General features: G+C 36.7%; 1 protein-coding gene across 8 annotated transcripts in view; it reads left to right on the top strand.

Moving 5' to 3' along the window:
* The window catches only part of ZNF106 (zinc finger protein 106), a 95,521-nt gene that overhangs the window by 73,650 nt on the left and 4,580 nt on the right, over nt 1-17,291 (top strand). For 7 of the 8 annotated variants that reach the window (XM_037834196.1, XM_037834200.1, XM_037834201.1 and 4 more), the window contains 9 exons: nt 614-759; nt 2,146-2,280; nt 5,020-5,136; nt 11,808-11,999; nt 12,474-12,536; nt 14,191-14,310; nt 14,822-14,893; nt 15,699-15,770; nt 17,080-17,226. In XM_037834196.1, the coding sequence (XP_037690124.1) occupies nt 614-759; nt 2,146-2,280; nt 5,020-5,136; nt 11,808-11,999; nt 12,474-12,536; nt 14,191-14,310; nt 14,822-14,893; nt 15,699-15,770; nt 17,080-17,226 (1,064 nt within the window). Of the gene's footprint in view, nt 1-613; nt 760-2,145; nt 2,281-5,019; nt 5,137-11,807; nt 12,000-12,473; nt 12,537-14,190; nt 14,311-14,821; nt 14,894-15,698; nt 15,771-16,465; nt 16,818-17,079; nt 17,227-17,291 lie in introns of those variants that run through there. The other variant, XM_037834199.1, reaches the window with a different exon arrangement.

The raw sequence follows: 17,291 nt of genomic DNA on the forward strand, positions 1-17,291 counted from the left end.
TATTTGGTTATTCAGTTTTATTTAAGTTAACTACAGGAAAAAAAAAGATTGTATATATTAGAGCCTGGATTTAAATCTATTTAGATACACGTGTGGAATAGGAGAGAGAGGGGTTTTATCACCAAGAAAATTGCTTTGACCAGCAATTAAGATATCCCTAAGTCCTCACATCCTGGCCTTTTCTGTTCTTTACCCACATTTTTCTTATCTGGCTCTCTATCTGTTCAATTAGTATTAAAGTTTCATTAACTTCAAAGGTATTTGCTTTGAGAAGGAAGTGCTTGAAGGATAATGCCTTGCTTAGAGAATAAAACTGTTTGGCCCAGGGGAGACTAGGTGTGGAGAGATACTGGGTACCTTTACAAGCATTCAAATTCTCATATAAATATGTCTTTTTCCTAAGTGAAAGGCCTTCCCTGCCTTCTCTTATTATGGAATCTTCATAATAAAAAACATTAATTAAAAATATGGTGTTTTGCTAGGGGAAATAGACTAAATAGAGATCTTCTTTTGGTTTAATCCAGGAACCACTATATTGTGTAATGGTTTTGATTTTTGAGTGTCTTTTTAGATTCTGGCTGATATGTCACTGAAACATATTCTCATTTTCTAGAAATATCTTCAGATCCTGGAGATGATGATGAGCCCACAGAAGGGAGCTTTGAGGGACACCAAGCTGCAGTGAATGCAATTCAGATATTTGGGAATTTATTGTACACTTGTTCAGCAGATAAAACTGTCCGAGTTTATAATCTGGTGGTGAGTTGATGTATCAGTTTGAATGTTTTGGTTACAGACTATAGAAAATCCAAGTTGCACTCTCTTACACAGTATGGGAATTTATTAGCTGTCCAGAGGTAGGGGTAGGCTTCAGACTGATTTTAGATGGAATTGATCCAGCGGCTCAGCAGTGTCACATGCAACTTAATTTCTTTCTGTCTCTCTGCTCTGCCTTCTCTGGTATCACCTCTTTCTCAAACTATTTCCTCTACTGTTACAAAATAATTGCCAGGAGCCAGTGGGTTTCATTTTCCGCCCACCACCAAAAGGGAGTCCTGTGCTCTATTACCTGAACCAATCACCTGCGCAAGGGGGATGGGATTACACTGATAGGTCAGGTTCGATCCCTGGAGTTGGTGATGGAGTCAGTGGCATAGCTGCTACATAATAGAGGAGGATAGAATGAATGTTGGGGAGGTATTGGAGGAGGCATCTGCTTAACTACAGAATCCAAGTTATTAAGGAGAGCACCGCTGTCCCACTACCCCACGGCTAGTGGAATCTGATGATTATTACTCCATTGGCCTAAATTTTCATATACTAAACTTTTGAGTTTTGAATTTGATACGTCAAACCGATTTTGTTTATCGATAGTGATAGTCAAGCAGATTTCATAGCATTATGTTATCTGAACAAACAAACAAAAAATGAAAGTTTTTAAAAATTGCTGAAGTCAGTAAAATTCAAAAAGTTAAGTGATGGACCAAGACAATGTGTTTGCTATGGATAGGTGTATAGGTTCCTTTAGCCTAATGATGTGAGGGGCAATAGTAATTACTGGAGGAAGGGAGCAGTGGTACTAGGAAGTATGAGTATAAGATTTGGGGCATCAGATCTAGCTCTATATCTCAAGATATGTGTGTATATATGTATGTACATTCATTCTAAATAATTCTCAGCATGTGCAAGAGGTAACACTTAGGATGTTCCCTTATGAAACCTTACATGGACCACTAGGAGCTGTGATGGCAACTGACATTTCTTTGAGCATTGTGGAGCCTTGTCACAAGTTACTGATCAAATACAGGAACTTATCTGAGTAATTAGCTACAGTTTAGATTTTCTAGATTCTTAGTCCACATGTTAGAAAGCCTTGTCCTGTCACTAATTCAATTTCACATCTACCTTATAATGAATTGCCCTAAGTATTTTTCGGTATGGCTCTGCTGGCTTATATTGTTGAAGATACCTCAGTACATGTGACTTTTTGCTAGGCATTCAGTGAACAAATAGATACTGAAACTGTTAGTGTGCCAGGCACCCTTCTAGAAGAACTATGTGTTTTAGCATCTTTTTATTGAGGAAGTGTGTTACCTAATCCTTCTATATCCTCTACGTAATAATCTGATCTGTACTTGATTTTAGAATCGGAAATGCATAGGTGTCTTTGAGGGTCACACCTCTAAAGTGAACTGCCTCCTGGTTAATCAAACCTCTGCGAAGAATGCTGCCCTTTACACTGGTTCCAGTGATCACACCATTCGCTGCTATAATATTAAGGTACGTGGGTCCAGAGGAATCAAAAGTGATGACATTGACTGTATTTACTGTGTTGAATGGAGACACTGAGGCAGATGCTCCATTCTGGCCACTGGACTTTCTATTCTTTGCTTCTGAACCTGTGTTAGCATGCTGGTATAATTTTAGGTATTTACGAGGCTTAAAGCTAAACCATGTTTTTCTCTCTCCACCAGTTTTTTTTTTTCTTTCTTTCTTTTTCATTTACTACTATTGGTTATTCTTTCCCACAAATATTACTCTCAATTTTTATTTTCATATCACATATGAAAATTAATCCTAGACAGATTAGGTTAAAATGTTAAAATTTTTTAAACCTGAAGAATTAGAAGTGGATATCTCCTTTGAGACAGAACTTTCTAAACCCAAATGCATTAAAAGAAATGAGAGAAAATTGCATTAAAAAAATTATATTTTCTTTAAAAGATATAACTATTTAAGCAAAATTAACAGCACTGTATCATTAGGTTTATGGCACATCTAGATGAAATATATGTGTCATAACAGGAGCATAGAAGAGAGGGAGGGAATAGAACTACACTGGTACAAGGTTCTTATATTTTATTAGGACTAGGTCAGTAATAACTTGAAGTAGATTATTTTCATCTCAAGAAGTATTTCCTAGAACTAAAATTTGCAACTTTAGCATGCATCACATTCACCTGGAGAGCTTGTTAGAATACATATCACTGGACCCCATTCCCAGAGTTTCTGATTCAGTAGGTTTGGGGTAGGGACCAAGAATTTGTCTTTCTAACAACTTATGTGATGCTGATCTGATGATCTGGGGGCCATATTTGAGAACCATTGCCCTGGAGCAACCACTAAAATGTAAAGCAGAGAAATGAAGCTTAAAAAGTCAATAAAGAATTAAATGGTATACTAAAAAAGATATGTTTAACACAAAACAAGGAGGAACAGAAATAAAGAGGAGATAAATAGAACACAAATAGCAAATTGGGGACCTCAGTCTAGCCATATTTAATAAAACAAATGTTGGCAAGGAATAGTCTTAAATAAAAACAGGAAAATAGTTGTAACACAGGGTAGAATAGACAAGGTTAATGTTGTATGTTGAGACAGTTTGCACCTTTTAAAAAGAGAAATACTAAAATTCCTATACATATATTGGCGAAAGACAGAAACAAATTCCTTACAAAAGAGGAAGTAAGAATAACTATTTGAAAATAATACAGTCTTGCTTATAAATGAAAATTAAAAGTGCAGTACAATTCTTGTCTCATAAAATTATCAAAAACATTAAAAGATTTTTCAGTATCTTTAAGGATTCTGATATGAATGGCATTAGTGGGATTGTACAATTGTGAAAAATAATGTTTGTCCTATTTTGAAATTGAGGTATAATTTTATGCAATACAGTACAGAAATGTTAAGTGTACACTTGATGAATTTTCACATAGATATACGCTTGTGTAACCACCAGCAAGATCAAAATATAGACCATTTCCATTCCCCCAAAGGTGAAAAAACCTCTATTCTGACTTCTGTCATTATATATTATTTTTCTGTACTTGAGCTTCATAATGATATAATCATACTACATCTATTATTTCCTCCCTAACTTTAGCTCACCATCATGTCTGAAATTCATCTGTGTTGTTGCATGAACAAATAGTTTGTTCTTTTTTACTGCTGTGTAGTGTTCGGTTTCCTCCATAAAATTACAAAAAGATCTCACATGGGTAACCAGAGGCAACATGAATCTTAACATTTGGACATACGTACTGTCTTTTTCTATATTTGCATACACTGCATTTATATTTGTAATTTGGGGGGTTGGGTAAGGATTGAAGATTAAAAAGACTTGGTCTTTTAGGTATGAAGGAAGGTTGGGAAAAGAGATCAAAGGATTTGACAGCCCCACATCTTGTACATCTTTCCCACTTATAACCATCTCTATTTAAAATCTGTATTCACACTCTTTTAAAAAGGTACATTTGGGCCTTTAGTCTCAGTATCATTCAACAACAAATCTTTAACATTTACTATATAACTGACCATTCTGGATGATTAGATTTGCCTTTATAATCCAGTTCTGAGAAACTCATGGAAACCATTTCTTAATGATCAGATCAAACAGCGGTCCTTAATCCTGGATGTGCATCAGAATTATTAAGGAAATTTTTAAAAATACAAATTCCAGAGCCTACTGAATTAGAATCTGAAGGTTTGAGAGTGAAGCTTAGGGTTCTATATTTTTTAAAAGCTGCCTGGGTGATTATGGCCCAGCCAACCTGGCACCAGTTTGAAGGAGGAATTTGGGAGCTTTGAAATACAGAATCAACTGCAGGAAAGCACATATTAGATTAATGGAATTATTAAATATGAAAATTTGCAAAAACAGTCTCCCTTGGTAATTTTATAGGTCGACTGCTGCTTTCTCTTTTATCTTTGGCCATTTAATTTAAGAGGCTATTACCTAAACCATATGGCTCTTTGAAGAATTTTTACATTCCAAATTAGAAACATGGCTACCGTTATTAGAATTTTATATTTGTTTTCATTGTTACTTGCAGCTTGATGATCTTTGGCATCATATTTCAAAAGGGAAAAAATATAAGATAGTCCTCTACAAAATAGAGGATGCCACATTTTTTTCCTCATAAGAATCATTTCAAATAGACTATTTTCAGAAGGCATTATTGTCACATTCTGTTTGCCCCTAGCCTCTGCTGATTAGGCTCTCTGTATTTTTATCAGACCCGTGAGTGTGTGGAACAGTTACAACTGAAAGACCGGGTTCTCTGCCTCCACAGTAGATGGCGAATCCTCTATGCTGGACTGGCAAACGGCACTGTGGTCACCTTCAACATAAAGGTTAGTGGTTGTGGGGAGAGAAGTCTGAATGCCCATGCCATTTGAAAAGAATGTGAGTATGTATGGGAGGAAGTAGAAGGCAGGCATTTTCCTGTTTTCTTGTGTGAGGAAGCAACAAAATTAGCCATTAGTCAAAAACTATTAATCTTCTGATAAAAGTTAAGTACAATCCTCCATACTGCCTGCTCAGACCCAAATGTACCAGGACCAAAATGTAACTCTGCTAAATTAAACCGAACCTGAAGATTTTGGGCCAAGTAATGAGTTACAGGTTACCCCAGTCTGTTTCATTTTAAGAACACCATCATGAAAAAGGAGCTTAAATTCCTTTGAATATGACATTGATGTTGTTTGGAACTTGTTTAGAGTTTCATGAGGGTGGCTTATTCTGTAAGGTGAACTAAGTAGAGGTTTTGCCTTCTTGCCCATGTGACTTCATTCTTTCCTAATCCAAAGATAAATTCATTTGTTGAGCAAACCATTATTTAATGAGCATCTGTAATGTGCGAGACCCCAGGCTAAGGCTTAGGAAATGAGTGGGGACTAATTCTTGACAGCCCTTATGTGCCCTTATGTGCTTTGTTCAGGTAGGTAGACTTCCTTATAGGCTTTAAAATATGAGAAACATGATCCAATTGTATTTTAGAAAACATCACTGTAGAATTGATAAGATTAGAAAAGATTGGTACTAGCGGTAGGGAGACCACTTAGGAAGCTTTGTAATAACTCAGGAAGCTGACATGAAAGTTTAGACTAAGGTTGAAGAAAAGGGATTGGGCAGAAGATTGATAAGTTTGGTTACTTATTAGTTGTAGCACTATGTCCCAGTGTCATCTGGTCATCTTTTAATAGTATGTTAGAATGTTTACCATGTTATGCCCAAATATATTATCATTCATGTGTTTAATGAGTACTTATTATCTCTTCTTCCACACACTAACTGAAACTATCAAGGAGGCAATGAAATATGTCAGGGTTCCTGCCTTTGAGAAGCTTAAAATCAAGTTAGAAGGATCTAATATATGTATAATCAAATGCCATGTTATTTGTTTCACTTGACATGAATATATCAGGGAAAGATGATTAGTGAACGTTTTTGTAATCCAGATGTGAAGCACCAAGAACCCAGATTAGATTCGACAGAGCAGTAGAAATGGAAAGTAAATTAAAAATGTTTTAAAGGCTAAAATTTGCTAATTGCCTAGTTCTCTTTTGTGAGATTAATATTATCAGAGGTAGACAGAAGTTAGGAACAAGACTTTTGAGACAAGGTGATGCCAAGAAATTCAAATGGAAAAGTTCTTTAAATGATTGAAAAGTCCTGAAGGAGATGGGACAGAAATTTGAGAATCTGCATAGACGTGAATTTTGAAGCCTTGAGGTCTCCAAGAAAATTAGTGTAAGAAAAAAGCTTGTAAAACCTCAGCTTCAGAGACCTACCCATGACTGGGGGTGGGAACTGAGAAAGAGGAAGAACTGAATAAATGGACGAGGAACAATTGGAGACTCTGAACTGCTAGAGTAGCGTCAGAAACCAAGGGAGGAGATAGTTATGAGGAGTGTGTAATCGGCAGGCTCAAATAACAGTAAGAAACTAAAGAGATTTAGAATTTTTTTAGAATAAGTATGTCTCAAATATTACAGGAAAACACAATCTAAAAAATTATCTATCTGAAATATAAATTTAACTGGGCGTGATGTATTTTATCTGGCAGTCCTACTTCAGGCTTTTCACATTTATATCTGCTTTGACCTCTGCATATTCCTTACTTTCTTACCAACCAAAACAATCATTTAAAATATGTTTAAAATATTTTATATTAAAAAAAAATTTAGAATTGATGAAAGGCAATTGGGTTTGATAAGATTACGGACCTTAAAGTTATGAGGATGAAAACAAGATAATAAAGATAGCTGGCATTAATTTAGCACATATGCTATGCCAGACAATGGTCTAAGTGCTTTACTTGCATTAACTTACTTAGCCCTAACAAAAACCCTATGGGGAACGTACTGTTATTATCCCTTTTACACAAATGAGGAAACTGAGGTTCAGAGAGGTTCATTTCCCCAAAATACAAAATTTACTGAGTTTTAGAGCCAAGATTCAAACTTAGGCATTTGACTCCAGAGCCGTGGCTTTTAATCACACCACTGTACTTGTTGGAAGTTATGGAAAGAATGTAGAGGACAGACAAGTGGCTGGTGTAGTAGATTCATTTGCAGTGTTTCCAAAGGAATGAGAGAAATGAGTGAACAATTTTGAGGAATAACAAAGCCAAATAATGGTTATCTTCAAAAAAGTAGAGAGGCCTATGTATGATAAGTGAGCAAAGACAATGGTATACAGATACGTCCTCAGAGAGATTGGAAGAAAATCTTCAGAGACTGAAAATCTCAAAATCTGAGAAACTAAATTTAGGCCTGATATAAAGGGCAAGTATAGTAAAGTGAAAAAAGAACATGGGTTAAAGGAAAGGGCTAAGGCTAGTGTGGTAGGGAATTTCCTAGGGAATTGACAGAAAATTAATGAAAGTATTTCCAGGAAGCAGCAAGGGTCCATGGAGGGAATGATCAAGAGAATATAGTGTAACCAAAAGTTGTATTGAAGAGTCTGGGCTGATGATAATAACTTTGAACTAGACAATGAAGTCAAGTTTTTCAGAGAGTGTAGCAAAGGCAGGTGGAAACCAATAGACAAGATGTGTTGGGAGGGGTTAAATGGTAGCTCTGATTTGAATAAAGTACCTTTTAGTGAAATTCACCATTTCCTTTGTTTTCTTAAGCATATTAATCATAATTATTTTTAAGTCCCTTTTCTGATAACACCAATATATCTGGATCAGCTATGAATCTTTTCTATCATCTACTTTTTTTTCCTAGCTTTTGGACATGTGGGTTTATTTCTTTGCATGCCAGTAATTTTTTTTTTTTTAAATACTTCCAAACTCTCAGGACAGTTGTAAAAATAATACAGACCCCATACAGAGAACTCCAACATACCCTTACCTCCCCAGATACCTAGATCCATCCATTTTAACATTTTGACACATTTGCCATATCATTCTATCTTCCATCAATCTATCTGTGTGTCTGTCTTTTTATAATCCGTTTTCTGATCACTTGAGTATAGGTTATATACATCATGCTCCTTGAACACTTAATACTGCCATGTACATTTCCTAAGAACAAAGATTTTCACTTATGAAACCACCTTAAATGCAGTTATCAAGTTCAAGAAATTTAACATTGCTATAAAGCTTATAGTCTATCTTTCAATTTTTTAATGTCCCAATAATGTCCCTTTGAGTTTTTCCTCTTCCCCTGCTAGATCCCACCCAGGGTCATGTATTGCACTTAACTGTCATTGTCTCTTTAGTTACTCTTTCTTTTTTTTTTTTACTCGTGGGAACATAAATACAACATAAACTTTCCCATCTCAGCCATTCCCATGCCTGTCATTCAGTGGGATTAATCACATTCACAATACTGCAGTACCCTCACCACCTCCCATCACTAAAACTTTCCCATCTCCCCAAACAGAAACCCTACACCCATTGTGCATTAACTCCCCATTTTCCCTGCCCCCTCCCCCTGACAAATTATACTGTAATTTCTGTCTCTATGAGCTTACATATTCTCCAGTATTTTCTTTGTAGTTACCATGGGGCTTGAATTTAACCTCCTAAATCTGAAACAATCTCGTTTGCTTTGATACCAACTTACCTTTAATAGTATGCACAAACTTCATTCCCATATCCCTCTGTCCCTCCACCATTATATAGTTCTTGTCACAAATTACATGTTTATACATTATGAGTTCAAAACCATTGATTTGTCATTACTTTTTATGGATTTCCCTTTTGGATCCTGTGGGAAGTGAAAAGTGGAGTTACAAATCAAAAATACAACACTACTGGCATTTACATTTACCCATGTCATTACCCTCACTGGAGACATTTATTTATTCACGTGCATTTGATCTGTTGTCTGTTGTCCTTTCAATGTGCAGAACTGTTTTTAGCATCTCCTGTAAGACCTCATTTTTGTTTATCTGGGAGTGTCATAATCTCTATCTCATTTTTTAAAAACAATTTTACTGGATATGGAATTCTTGGTTGGAAAATTTTTGCTTTCAAAACTAAATGTGCCATCCCACTGCCTTCTTTCCTCCATGATTTCTGACGAGAAATTGACATTTAATCTTATTGTGGCTCCCTTATATGTGACACATTGCTTTTCTCTTGCAGCTTTCTAAATTCTCTCTTCATCACTGGCACTCAACAGTTTGATTATAAAATGCCACACTGTCTATTTGAGTTTATCCTGTTTGAAGTTCATTGAGTGTCTTAGATGTGTATATTCATGTTTTCGTAAAATTTGGGAAGTTTTTGGCCATTATTTCTTTGAATATTCTCTCTGCCCCTTTCTCTTTCTTCTCCTTCTAGGACTCCCACAATGTGTATTTTACTTTGGTTGATTGTGTTCCACAGGTTCCTGAGGCTCTATTCACTTTTCTTCATTTTTTCTTTCTGCTCTTCAGACTGTATGATTTCAATTGTCTTATCTTCAGGTTCTCTGGGTCTTTCTTCTGCCAGCTCCAATCTGCTGTTCAACCCGTCTAGGGAGTTTTTAGTTACTCGTACTGTGATCTTCAGCTCTGTTTGGTTCCTTTTCATAATTTCCATCTCTCTATTGATATTCTCTTCACTTCATCTCTCATTTTCCTGAGTTCCATTAGTTCTTTGTCCATGTTTTCCTTATGTTTTTGAGCATATTTTGGATCATTTGTTTCAATTCTTTGTCGGGTATGTCCCAAGTCTGGTCTTCTTCATTGATAATTTCTAATGCTTTAATCTTCTTCTTTGCCTGGGCCATCACTTCCTGTTCCTCTGTATGTTTTGTAACATTGTTGTTGAAACCTTAACATTTTGATGTTTTAATGTGTTACTGCTATTTGTTACTGAAGAGCTAAAAAAAATTAAGTAAAGGAAGGAAAACAGTAAACACCTTTCCCAGTCTTTGCAGATTACCGTACAATTAGTTTAAGGAATAGCTCCAGGTCAAAGCATAAGGGCCTCCCTCATCCTTTCTGTGCATATGCCTTGTTTTGGCATGTGCATGTTGCCCTAGGAATTCCCCAGAATATCCTCTTTTCTGTAGGAAAGTTTTCTCATAGTTCTGGCACTGCACTGTATGTCCTACAGCCAGCAATACTTTGCCCCAGACAGCATGACTTGACTGCTGTCCCACAGCAATCTGTAGGGGAGTTCAGTGAGCCGCCTTCTACACACAGGGCAAGTTCTAGGACTATGAGTCCCTCAGGCCACTGCCAGACAGATTAGGCCAAACATACATTCTCCAAGTATGTGCATGAGGGTTACTTGGTTCCCTCCAGAACCAGCACCAGGGATCTTCCCTGAAGCGTGGTCAGCTCTGTGCCAAACTGGTAAGGGGTGGGGAAGCGGCCAGCCAGGTCGCCAGGAAATCCTACCGCTTTTAAGTAGCCTTTTCCTCGACTTGGTACTTTTCCTGTTAACTGCATTCCTATAACAGTTTTCTGGAACTTGGAGAAAATGTTTCTGCCAGTTCTTGCTGGTTGTCCAAAGTTTCTGTGGGGGGATAGAGCCCTGAAGCATCTCACTCTGCCATCTTGATCAAGGCAGGGCCTGCATGCCAGTAATTTCTTATTAAGTGTTGGACATTATATAAGAAAAACTGGAGGCTTAGGTTTGTTAGGGCTGGACTTTTTCTGGTTTGTCCATACTGCTAGAATGTTGTACTTCGGGCATCTCAGCAGAGATGCCAGAGAGGACCTCTCCACCACTGGGCCTTGAATTCCAGTCACTCTGCATCTCCCCAGCACCTCAAGAGGGCTAAAATTGTTGCTTATCTCTTCAGGTGTCCAGCTGCTGCTTTCTGCTTGGTGTCTGGGAGTTTTAGCCCATTCATGTACCTAAAGTCACTTTTTAGAGGTTTTGGGAAGTGAAAGATTGCATGAACAAGACTGATGGGGAAATGAAAAAAGCAATTCTAGAATCTGAGTTAAAGGAATGTTTTGGGATTTAGGATGTGACCATTGCCACTTTAAAACTGTTATAAAGTCTTCTCTGGTCCTCTAAGTGATGTGAGAAGACAGTGGAGATGGTAGAAGCATAGGTCATAAGCAAATCAGAATAACCAAAAAAGGTAGAGAATATGAGGCTCTTACTGAAAGTATGCAAGAAAGTGATTTCCAATAGACATTGCATAAATTTTGGATGACAAAAACAACAACAACAACAGTGAAATGGTGCTAGGCCTATGGCATGAAAAATGTACCAGAGTATGGGAAAAAAGGTTGATTCTTCATTATCATTAACTTAAGGGAAGGAAGAAAAAGTATAAACAGAGAACCAATTTCTCATTAGGATGAGGATAGTGTGGGTTGGCATTTTGAATGTAAGAGTTTGCCCCCATTGGAGCAAAGAGCGTCATGAACACAGCAAAAAAGAATTGGAGTGGGAATGATAGAGGTTGGGAGGTTAAGGATGGAGTGGGTATGAGAGTTTATGTACAGGTATAGAACTGAATTAAGAGTTTATACCCAGGCAGTAATTCTTGGTTAGTTGGTTTTGGGGTTTTCCAGCTAAGTTGCGTTTCCTTCATAAGACAATGGCTTATTTTTTCAGAACAAAAAACGACTCGATATCTTTGAATGCCATGGCCCTCGGGCTGTCAGCTGTCTTGCCACAGCTCAGGAGGGTGCCCGAAAGCTGCTGGTTGTGGGATCTTATGACTGTACCATTAGTGTACGTGATGCACGGAACGGACTGCTTCTCAGAACTCTGGAGGGCCATAGCAAAACTATTCTTTGCATGAAGGCAAGTACAGTGTAAGAGAACAGTTGTCAGGAGTAAATGGAAGGGTTTTAAATGACGTTTCCCATGTTGTCTAGTCCATTATGTAGAACACAGCCATCTGGAAAAGAGGAAGGAGACTACAGTCTTCCTGTTTTTGCTTGGGTCATCAAGTGATGTACTATTTTTTAACATATTAGCTGATAAACAATGAATGTGTCTTTTATTATAAAATGTGGTCATATTCTGTTGCCCTTCTGGGGTACTTCATAATCATTCTGAAGAGGCAACAGGTCAAATAATCCCTGGTCAATTCATCAGAGTGCCTTGGTGGTAGGGGTAAGTTTCAATTGAGAAAAGTTATCTGAGAAACTAATTATTTTATACCCATTTCAAGCTCATCTCAAAAAAATTAGAATTTACCAGTGTGCATTACAAGTTATAGAGGAACCTCAGAACTATATACTGAATCTAACTTACTACTTTTTTTTCTTTAAGGTGGTGAATGACCTTGTGTTCAGTGGTTCCAGCGATCAGTCTGTCCATGCCCACAACATTCATGTAAGCCAAGTCGAAGCAGGGTAAACAGATCTGTAATGGGATGATGGTTAAAGCTTGAAGGATTCCACTGACCTCTTGCAATTTAAATTAAGCCCTTTACCTAATGAAAGGTTTAATAATAGTGCCTATGCATTAATTCTTGGGTCATATTGAGCACCCTAGAAATTCTGACCTCATCAAAAATTTTAATGGGGACACATTTAAAGTTTTTCTAAAATTTAATTTGAATGCCTCACTTAAAACCTGAGATAAATTGAGCAGTTAGGACTCTCGGAAAGTGGATATGATGTGTAGTTTAAAATAGAACAAATGAAAACAACCGAGAGTCTCTGCTCAGGTCATAGGAGCAGCTGTAGTGGAATACAAAGAGCACGGATGCTGGTACCTTGGATAAATAAATCACTTCTTTGAGGCTCAGTTTCCTGGTCTGTAAACCTGGGGATAATCCCAACACATGGACTTGTCCAGATGCAATGAGATGATAAACGTGAAGGTACTTCAAAAGTTGATAAGAAAAATAGAATATTATTGTGCTCCTTCTCTTTCTGTGACACAGCTTCTCTCCATCAGAATACTGTTCAGATATTTTAAGTAACAGATACTTGTGGGAGTACTTCAGGTATTCAAATTAGTACAGCTACATGTGTGTATAAAAGTAAGCAGTTTGCCTCTTAGAATTATAGACATATCACAAATCTCATGAGTCAGAAGGAATCTTAAAAATCAGTCTATGTCTTTGATACAGATTGTATAACTATAGCTTTTATCTTATGACCATGTGAGTACAAAAACCTTGTGACTGACACCCCCTTTATCTAGTGTATGGTTGGATGAGTAATAAAATAAAGACATGCGTGGGGGGAGAAAAATTAAAGGTATGGAGGAAAATGTACCATGCTAACACTGATCAAAAGAAAGTGGTAGTAGCTATAGTAATTTCAGACAAAGCAGACTTCAGAGCAAGGAAAATTATCAGGGATAAAGAGGGGCATTATGTAATAACAAATGGGTCAATCCTCCTGGAAGACATAATAGTCTTTAATGTGTATGCACCTCCCAAAAAAGCTTCAGAATACATGAGGCAAAACTGATAGGTTGTTTATTTGTTATTAGAATAAAATTAAACAAAACAAAACAAAAATAGGACTTCATAACACAAACAGGGCACCCTAATGTAAACCATGAACTATAGTTAAAAGTACAATTATAAGAATATTCTTTTTTCACTTGTAGCAAAAGACCTGCACTGATGCAAAATATTAATAATGGGAAGAGTATATGGGAACTGTGTTTTCTTTATGATTTTTCTGTAATCCTACAACTTTTCCAACAAAAAATTGTTTTAAAAACCTGAAAGAAAAAAAAAAGGCAGTCTGTGTATGCTTTGTATCAATGTTAAATTTCCTGAACTTGATAGCTGTACTTAACGTGGTTACACATTACTTGGTGAGTGTCCTTGTTCCCAGAAAATATACCTGGAAGTGTTAAATGTTAGAGGAGCATAATGCATGCAACCTACTCTCAGATGTTTAGATAAGAGAGAGAGAGAGAGAGAGAGGGAGAGAACGTCACAAAATGCTGAAAGTTGCTAAATCTGGGTATCTGGTGAGGGTAAAACGTCAGTCTAGTGACTCTTACATCTCCTCTGATGCAGACTGGTGAACTTGTGCGAATCTATAAAGGCCACAATCATGCAGTGACTGTGGTGAATATCCTAGGAAAAGTGATGGTGACTGCTTGCCTGGATAAATTTGTTCGTGTCTATGAATTACAGGTAGAATTTCAATCCATTATTTTTGGTTGAATGATTTGGGGAGTTTGTTTGGGTTCATTGTTGGTTATTGATACAGTAAGTTGGGGAGGGGTCCCAGGAATCTGCATTTGATATAAGTATTCTGAATACTTAGAAAGCAGCTGACCCATGGACTACGCTTTCAGAAACACTGCTCTGAAACATATGGTTTCGGGCTCACATGTGTCCAAGCTTACATGGTTTCTGGAGAGCAACTCTAGTTCTCCTTGTATGCAGTTTCAAGTTTGAGACTTTGGCACTATACAGTAATTGGTTTTATCATTATTCTAATTATCAGCTCCCACACTGAAGAGGGAGACTTATTAGAAAGTTTGTCATTAAATCTAAATCTTATCTTTCTGTTAGAATGCCTAGTGGTGTTTCAGCTCAGTGTTTCAGTTAGAGTTTTAAACCTGCCAAGGGCCCTTAGGGACCAGACTTATTAAACACAAGGTATAAATAACCTTAATTCTCTCGCTATTTTTTTCCTAAGTCCCATGATCGTTTGCAAGTTTATGGAGGACACAAAGACATGATTATGTGTATGACCATCCATAAAAGTATGGTGAGTATTATTTGTCAAATATTTGCCATTGAATATGTTTCCTAAAAATTCTACAAACTGATAAAAATGTTACTACCTGTCACTTCCAAAGCTATTGAGAGATAGTAAACTCTTTTGGTAAGCCTCATTTATTGAATGCCTTCTGTCTCTTGACATAATAATAGTGAGAAGTAACTCAGTAACATTGTAGAACATTTCATTTTCTGTTAGTAGCTGAATTAATTATAGTAAAAACATACTATCACCATTAGATAGAAGGTAAATCTAAGATGCTTCAGAAAGACTGAGTGGTGGTTTTTCCAGAGACGTAATGATCTGAACAAAACATTGGAATGCAGTCAGGAGATTTGATAAGTGTGGCAGAGCTGGTGGCAGACCCAAAAGTAGAAGCTAACTCACTTAACTCTGCTAAGCCTTGGTTTATTTTATTTTTAAATTATGGGATTGAACCAGATGGATGCTTTTCAAACTCTGAGCTGTAGAACTATTTGTTCCAATGAAATACAGAAACCTAATATGTAACACCCATATAGAACTACCAGTTGAATTGGGTGCTTCTGAAAGCCTGCCAACCCCTGGCCTCAGCCACAGTGCCAAGACTGGCTCCAAGGAGCACAACTTACAAGTGCCTAGACTAGCAGGTCTGCAAATACTTCCCCATTCTAGTGTTTTGGGGCTGGTTTTGTGTAGGTTTCTGTTTTCTTACTCTAGTTGCTTCAAGTAGTTTTTCACTGTCATTGAGATGGTGTTTTTGTAGTTGCTTTTGCACATTGTTGTGGTCTATATGATGAACCTCTTTCTCCAGATTTATACTGGCTGTTATGATGGCAGTATTCAGGCTGTGAAGCTAAATCTGATGCAGAATTACCGCTGTTGGGTAAGGAGTGAAACCTAGCATTTTTATATTTGAACATCTCCTTTATGCCTTCCACTGTAGAACAGGGAAGTTTAGTTTTTTTAAAACCACACACAAAAAAATGCTTCTTTATTGAAGAGTCCACTTTAAGATTAGATATGAGGTATATTTAAATGCCATCTACTCAGAAGTTGTCTCCCAGGTGACTTTTGTTTTGTTTTACTATGAGAACAATCATACTTAAAAAAAAATAATACAGAAGTCTATGAGATAAAAAGTAGAAGTGCTCATTTTTGTGACCTGTCCCCTATATTGTAATCTCCTTAAGGATTACATGTATTAATAATTTTGTGTGTATCTTCGCTAATTTTCAACAAATAGGAAGGTAAAAATTGGTGGTCTTGGAATTCTGTACCTCATTTCACTGGGCTGAATTGCATGGTTTTTATTTTGGGGGGAGGAGCGGGGCCTGGTGATTAACCCTGAAAACCCTCACACTGTTCCTTATAATCCTTAATTTGTTTCATCAGTTCTAATATTGGTACTGAACAAAGAAAAGTTTATAGCACTGAATTTTTTTCTCCCTAACCTCCTTTTCAGCATTGATGAAATATACTTGACACACTCACCATTTTAAAATTTGATTTTAGGCTTAGGCTTCTTCACAGCCTAATTATTTTTCAGCTTTTTACATATAGACTGTCTTTGCTTTCTAGTCTTCTGTGTGAAGTCAGGCAAAGTCTAGGACAACAGGATCCAGAATACAAAAATTGAGAGTTAACCTATGTAGAGAAATGGGGAAGATACCTTCTGGTTTTAAAAGTAGAGGGATGAGATCGTGCTGACAGAAGAAAAACTCACATGGTTTATTAAAAACAAGCCTGTAAGGAAAAAAGGCAAGACAGAGTCTTTATATTTTCTGGCTAACAAGTGAAATTGAAACGCATGTAAAAATAAAGTTACATTCTTTAAAAAGTAGGTAATCATAAGATTGTGGGTAAAGTCAACCTTCCATGGCAAACACCATTTTCTACAACAAACATTTCCACAAATATGGTTTTATTAGACATTTATATTTTTAAGTTTACAAGTCAACAATTCTTAAAATTGTTAAAACAACCCTTTCAGTATTATAGGAAAGTTGTTTGCTTTTTAAAATTATTACATTAAATAATTATATGATATTTATTTATGTTTAAATAATATTTAAAGAGTAAGGGACTTATTTTCTTCTTCCACAGTATTTATGGGATGCAAGTGAAAAATGTTCTAACTGCAGGTTTCCTGTATTTTTTTTTTAACTTAGTCCTCTCATTCTCTTTCTCTCCAGTGGCATGGTTGCTCTCTCATATTTGGTGTTGTAGATCATTTGAAACAACACTTGCTGACTGACCATACTAATCCGAATTTTCAAACTCTGAAATGTCGCTGGAAGAACTGTGATGCTTTTTTCACTGCTAGGAAAGGATCCAAACAGGTATATCTGCAGGACCTAAGGTGAACCTGGAGTTTGGTATTCTGCGTAGAGCAGGGTTCAACAAA

Source organism: Choloepus didactylus, chromosome 4, assembly GCF_015220235.1.
Source record: "Choloepus didactylus isolate mChoDid1 chromosome 4, mChoDid1.pri, whole genome shotgun sequence".
Classification (NCBI taxonomy): Eukaryota; Metazoa; Chordata; class Mammalia; order Pilosa; family Megalonychidae; genus Choloepus; species Choloepus didactylus.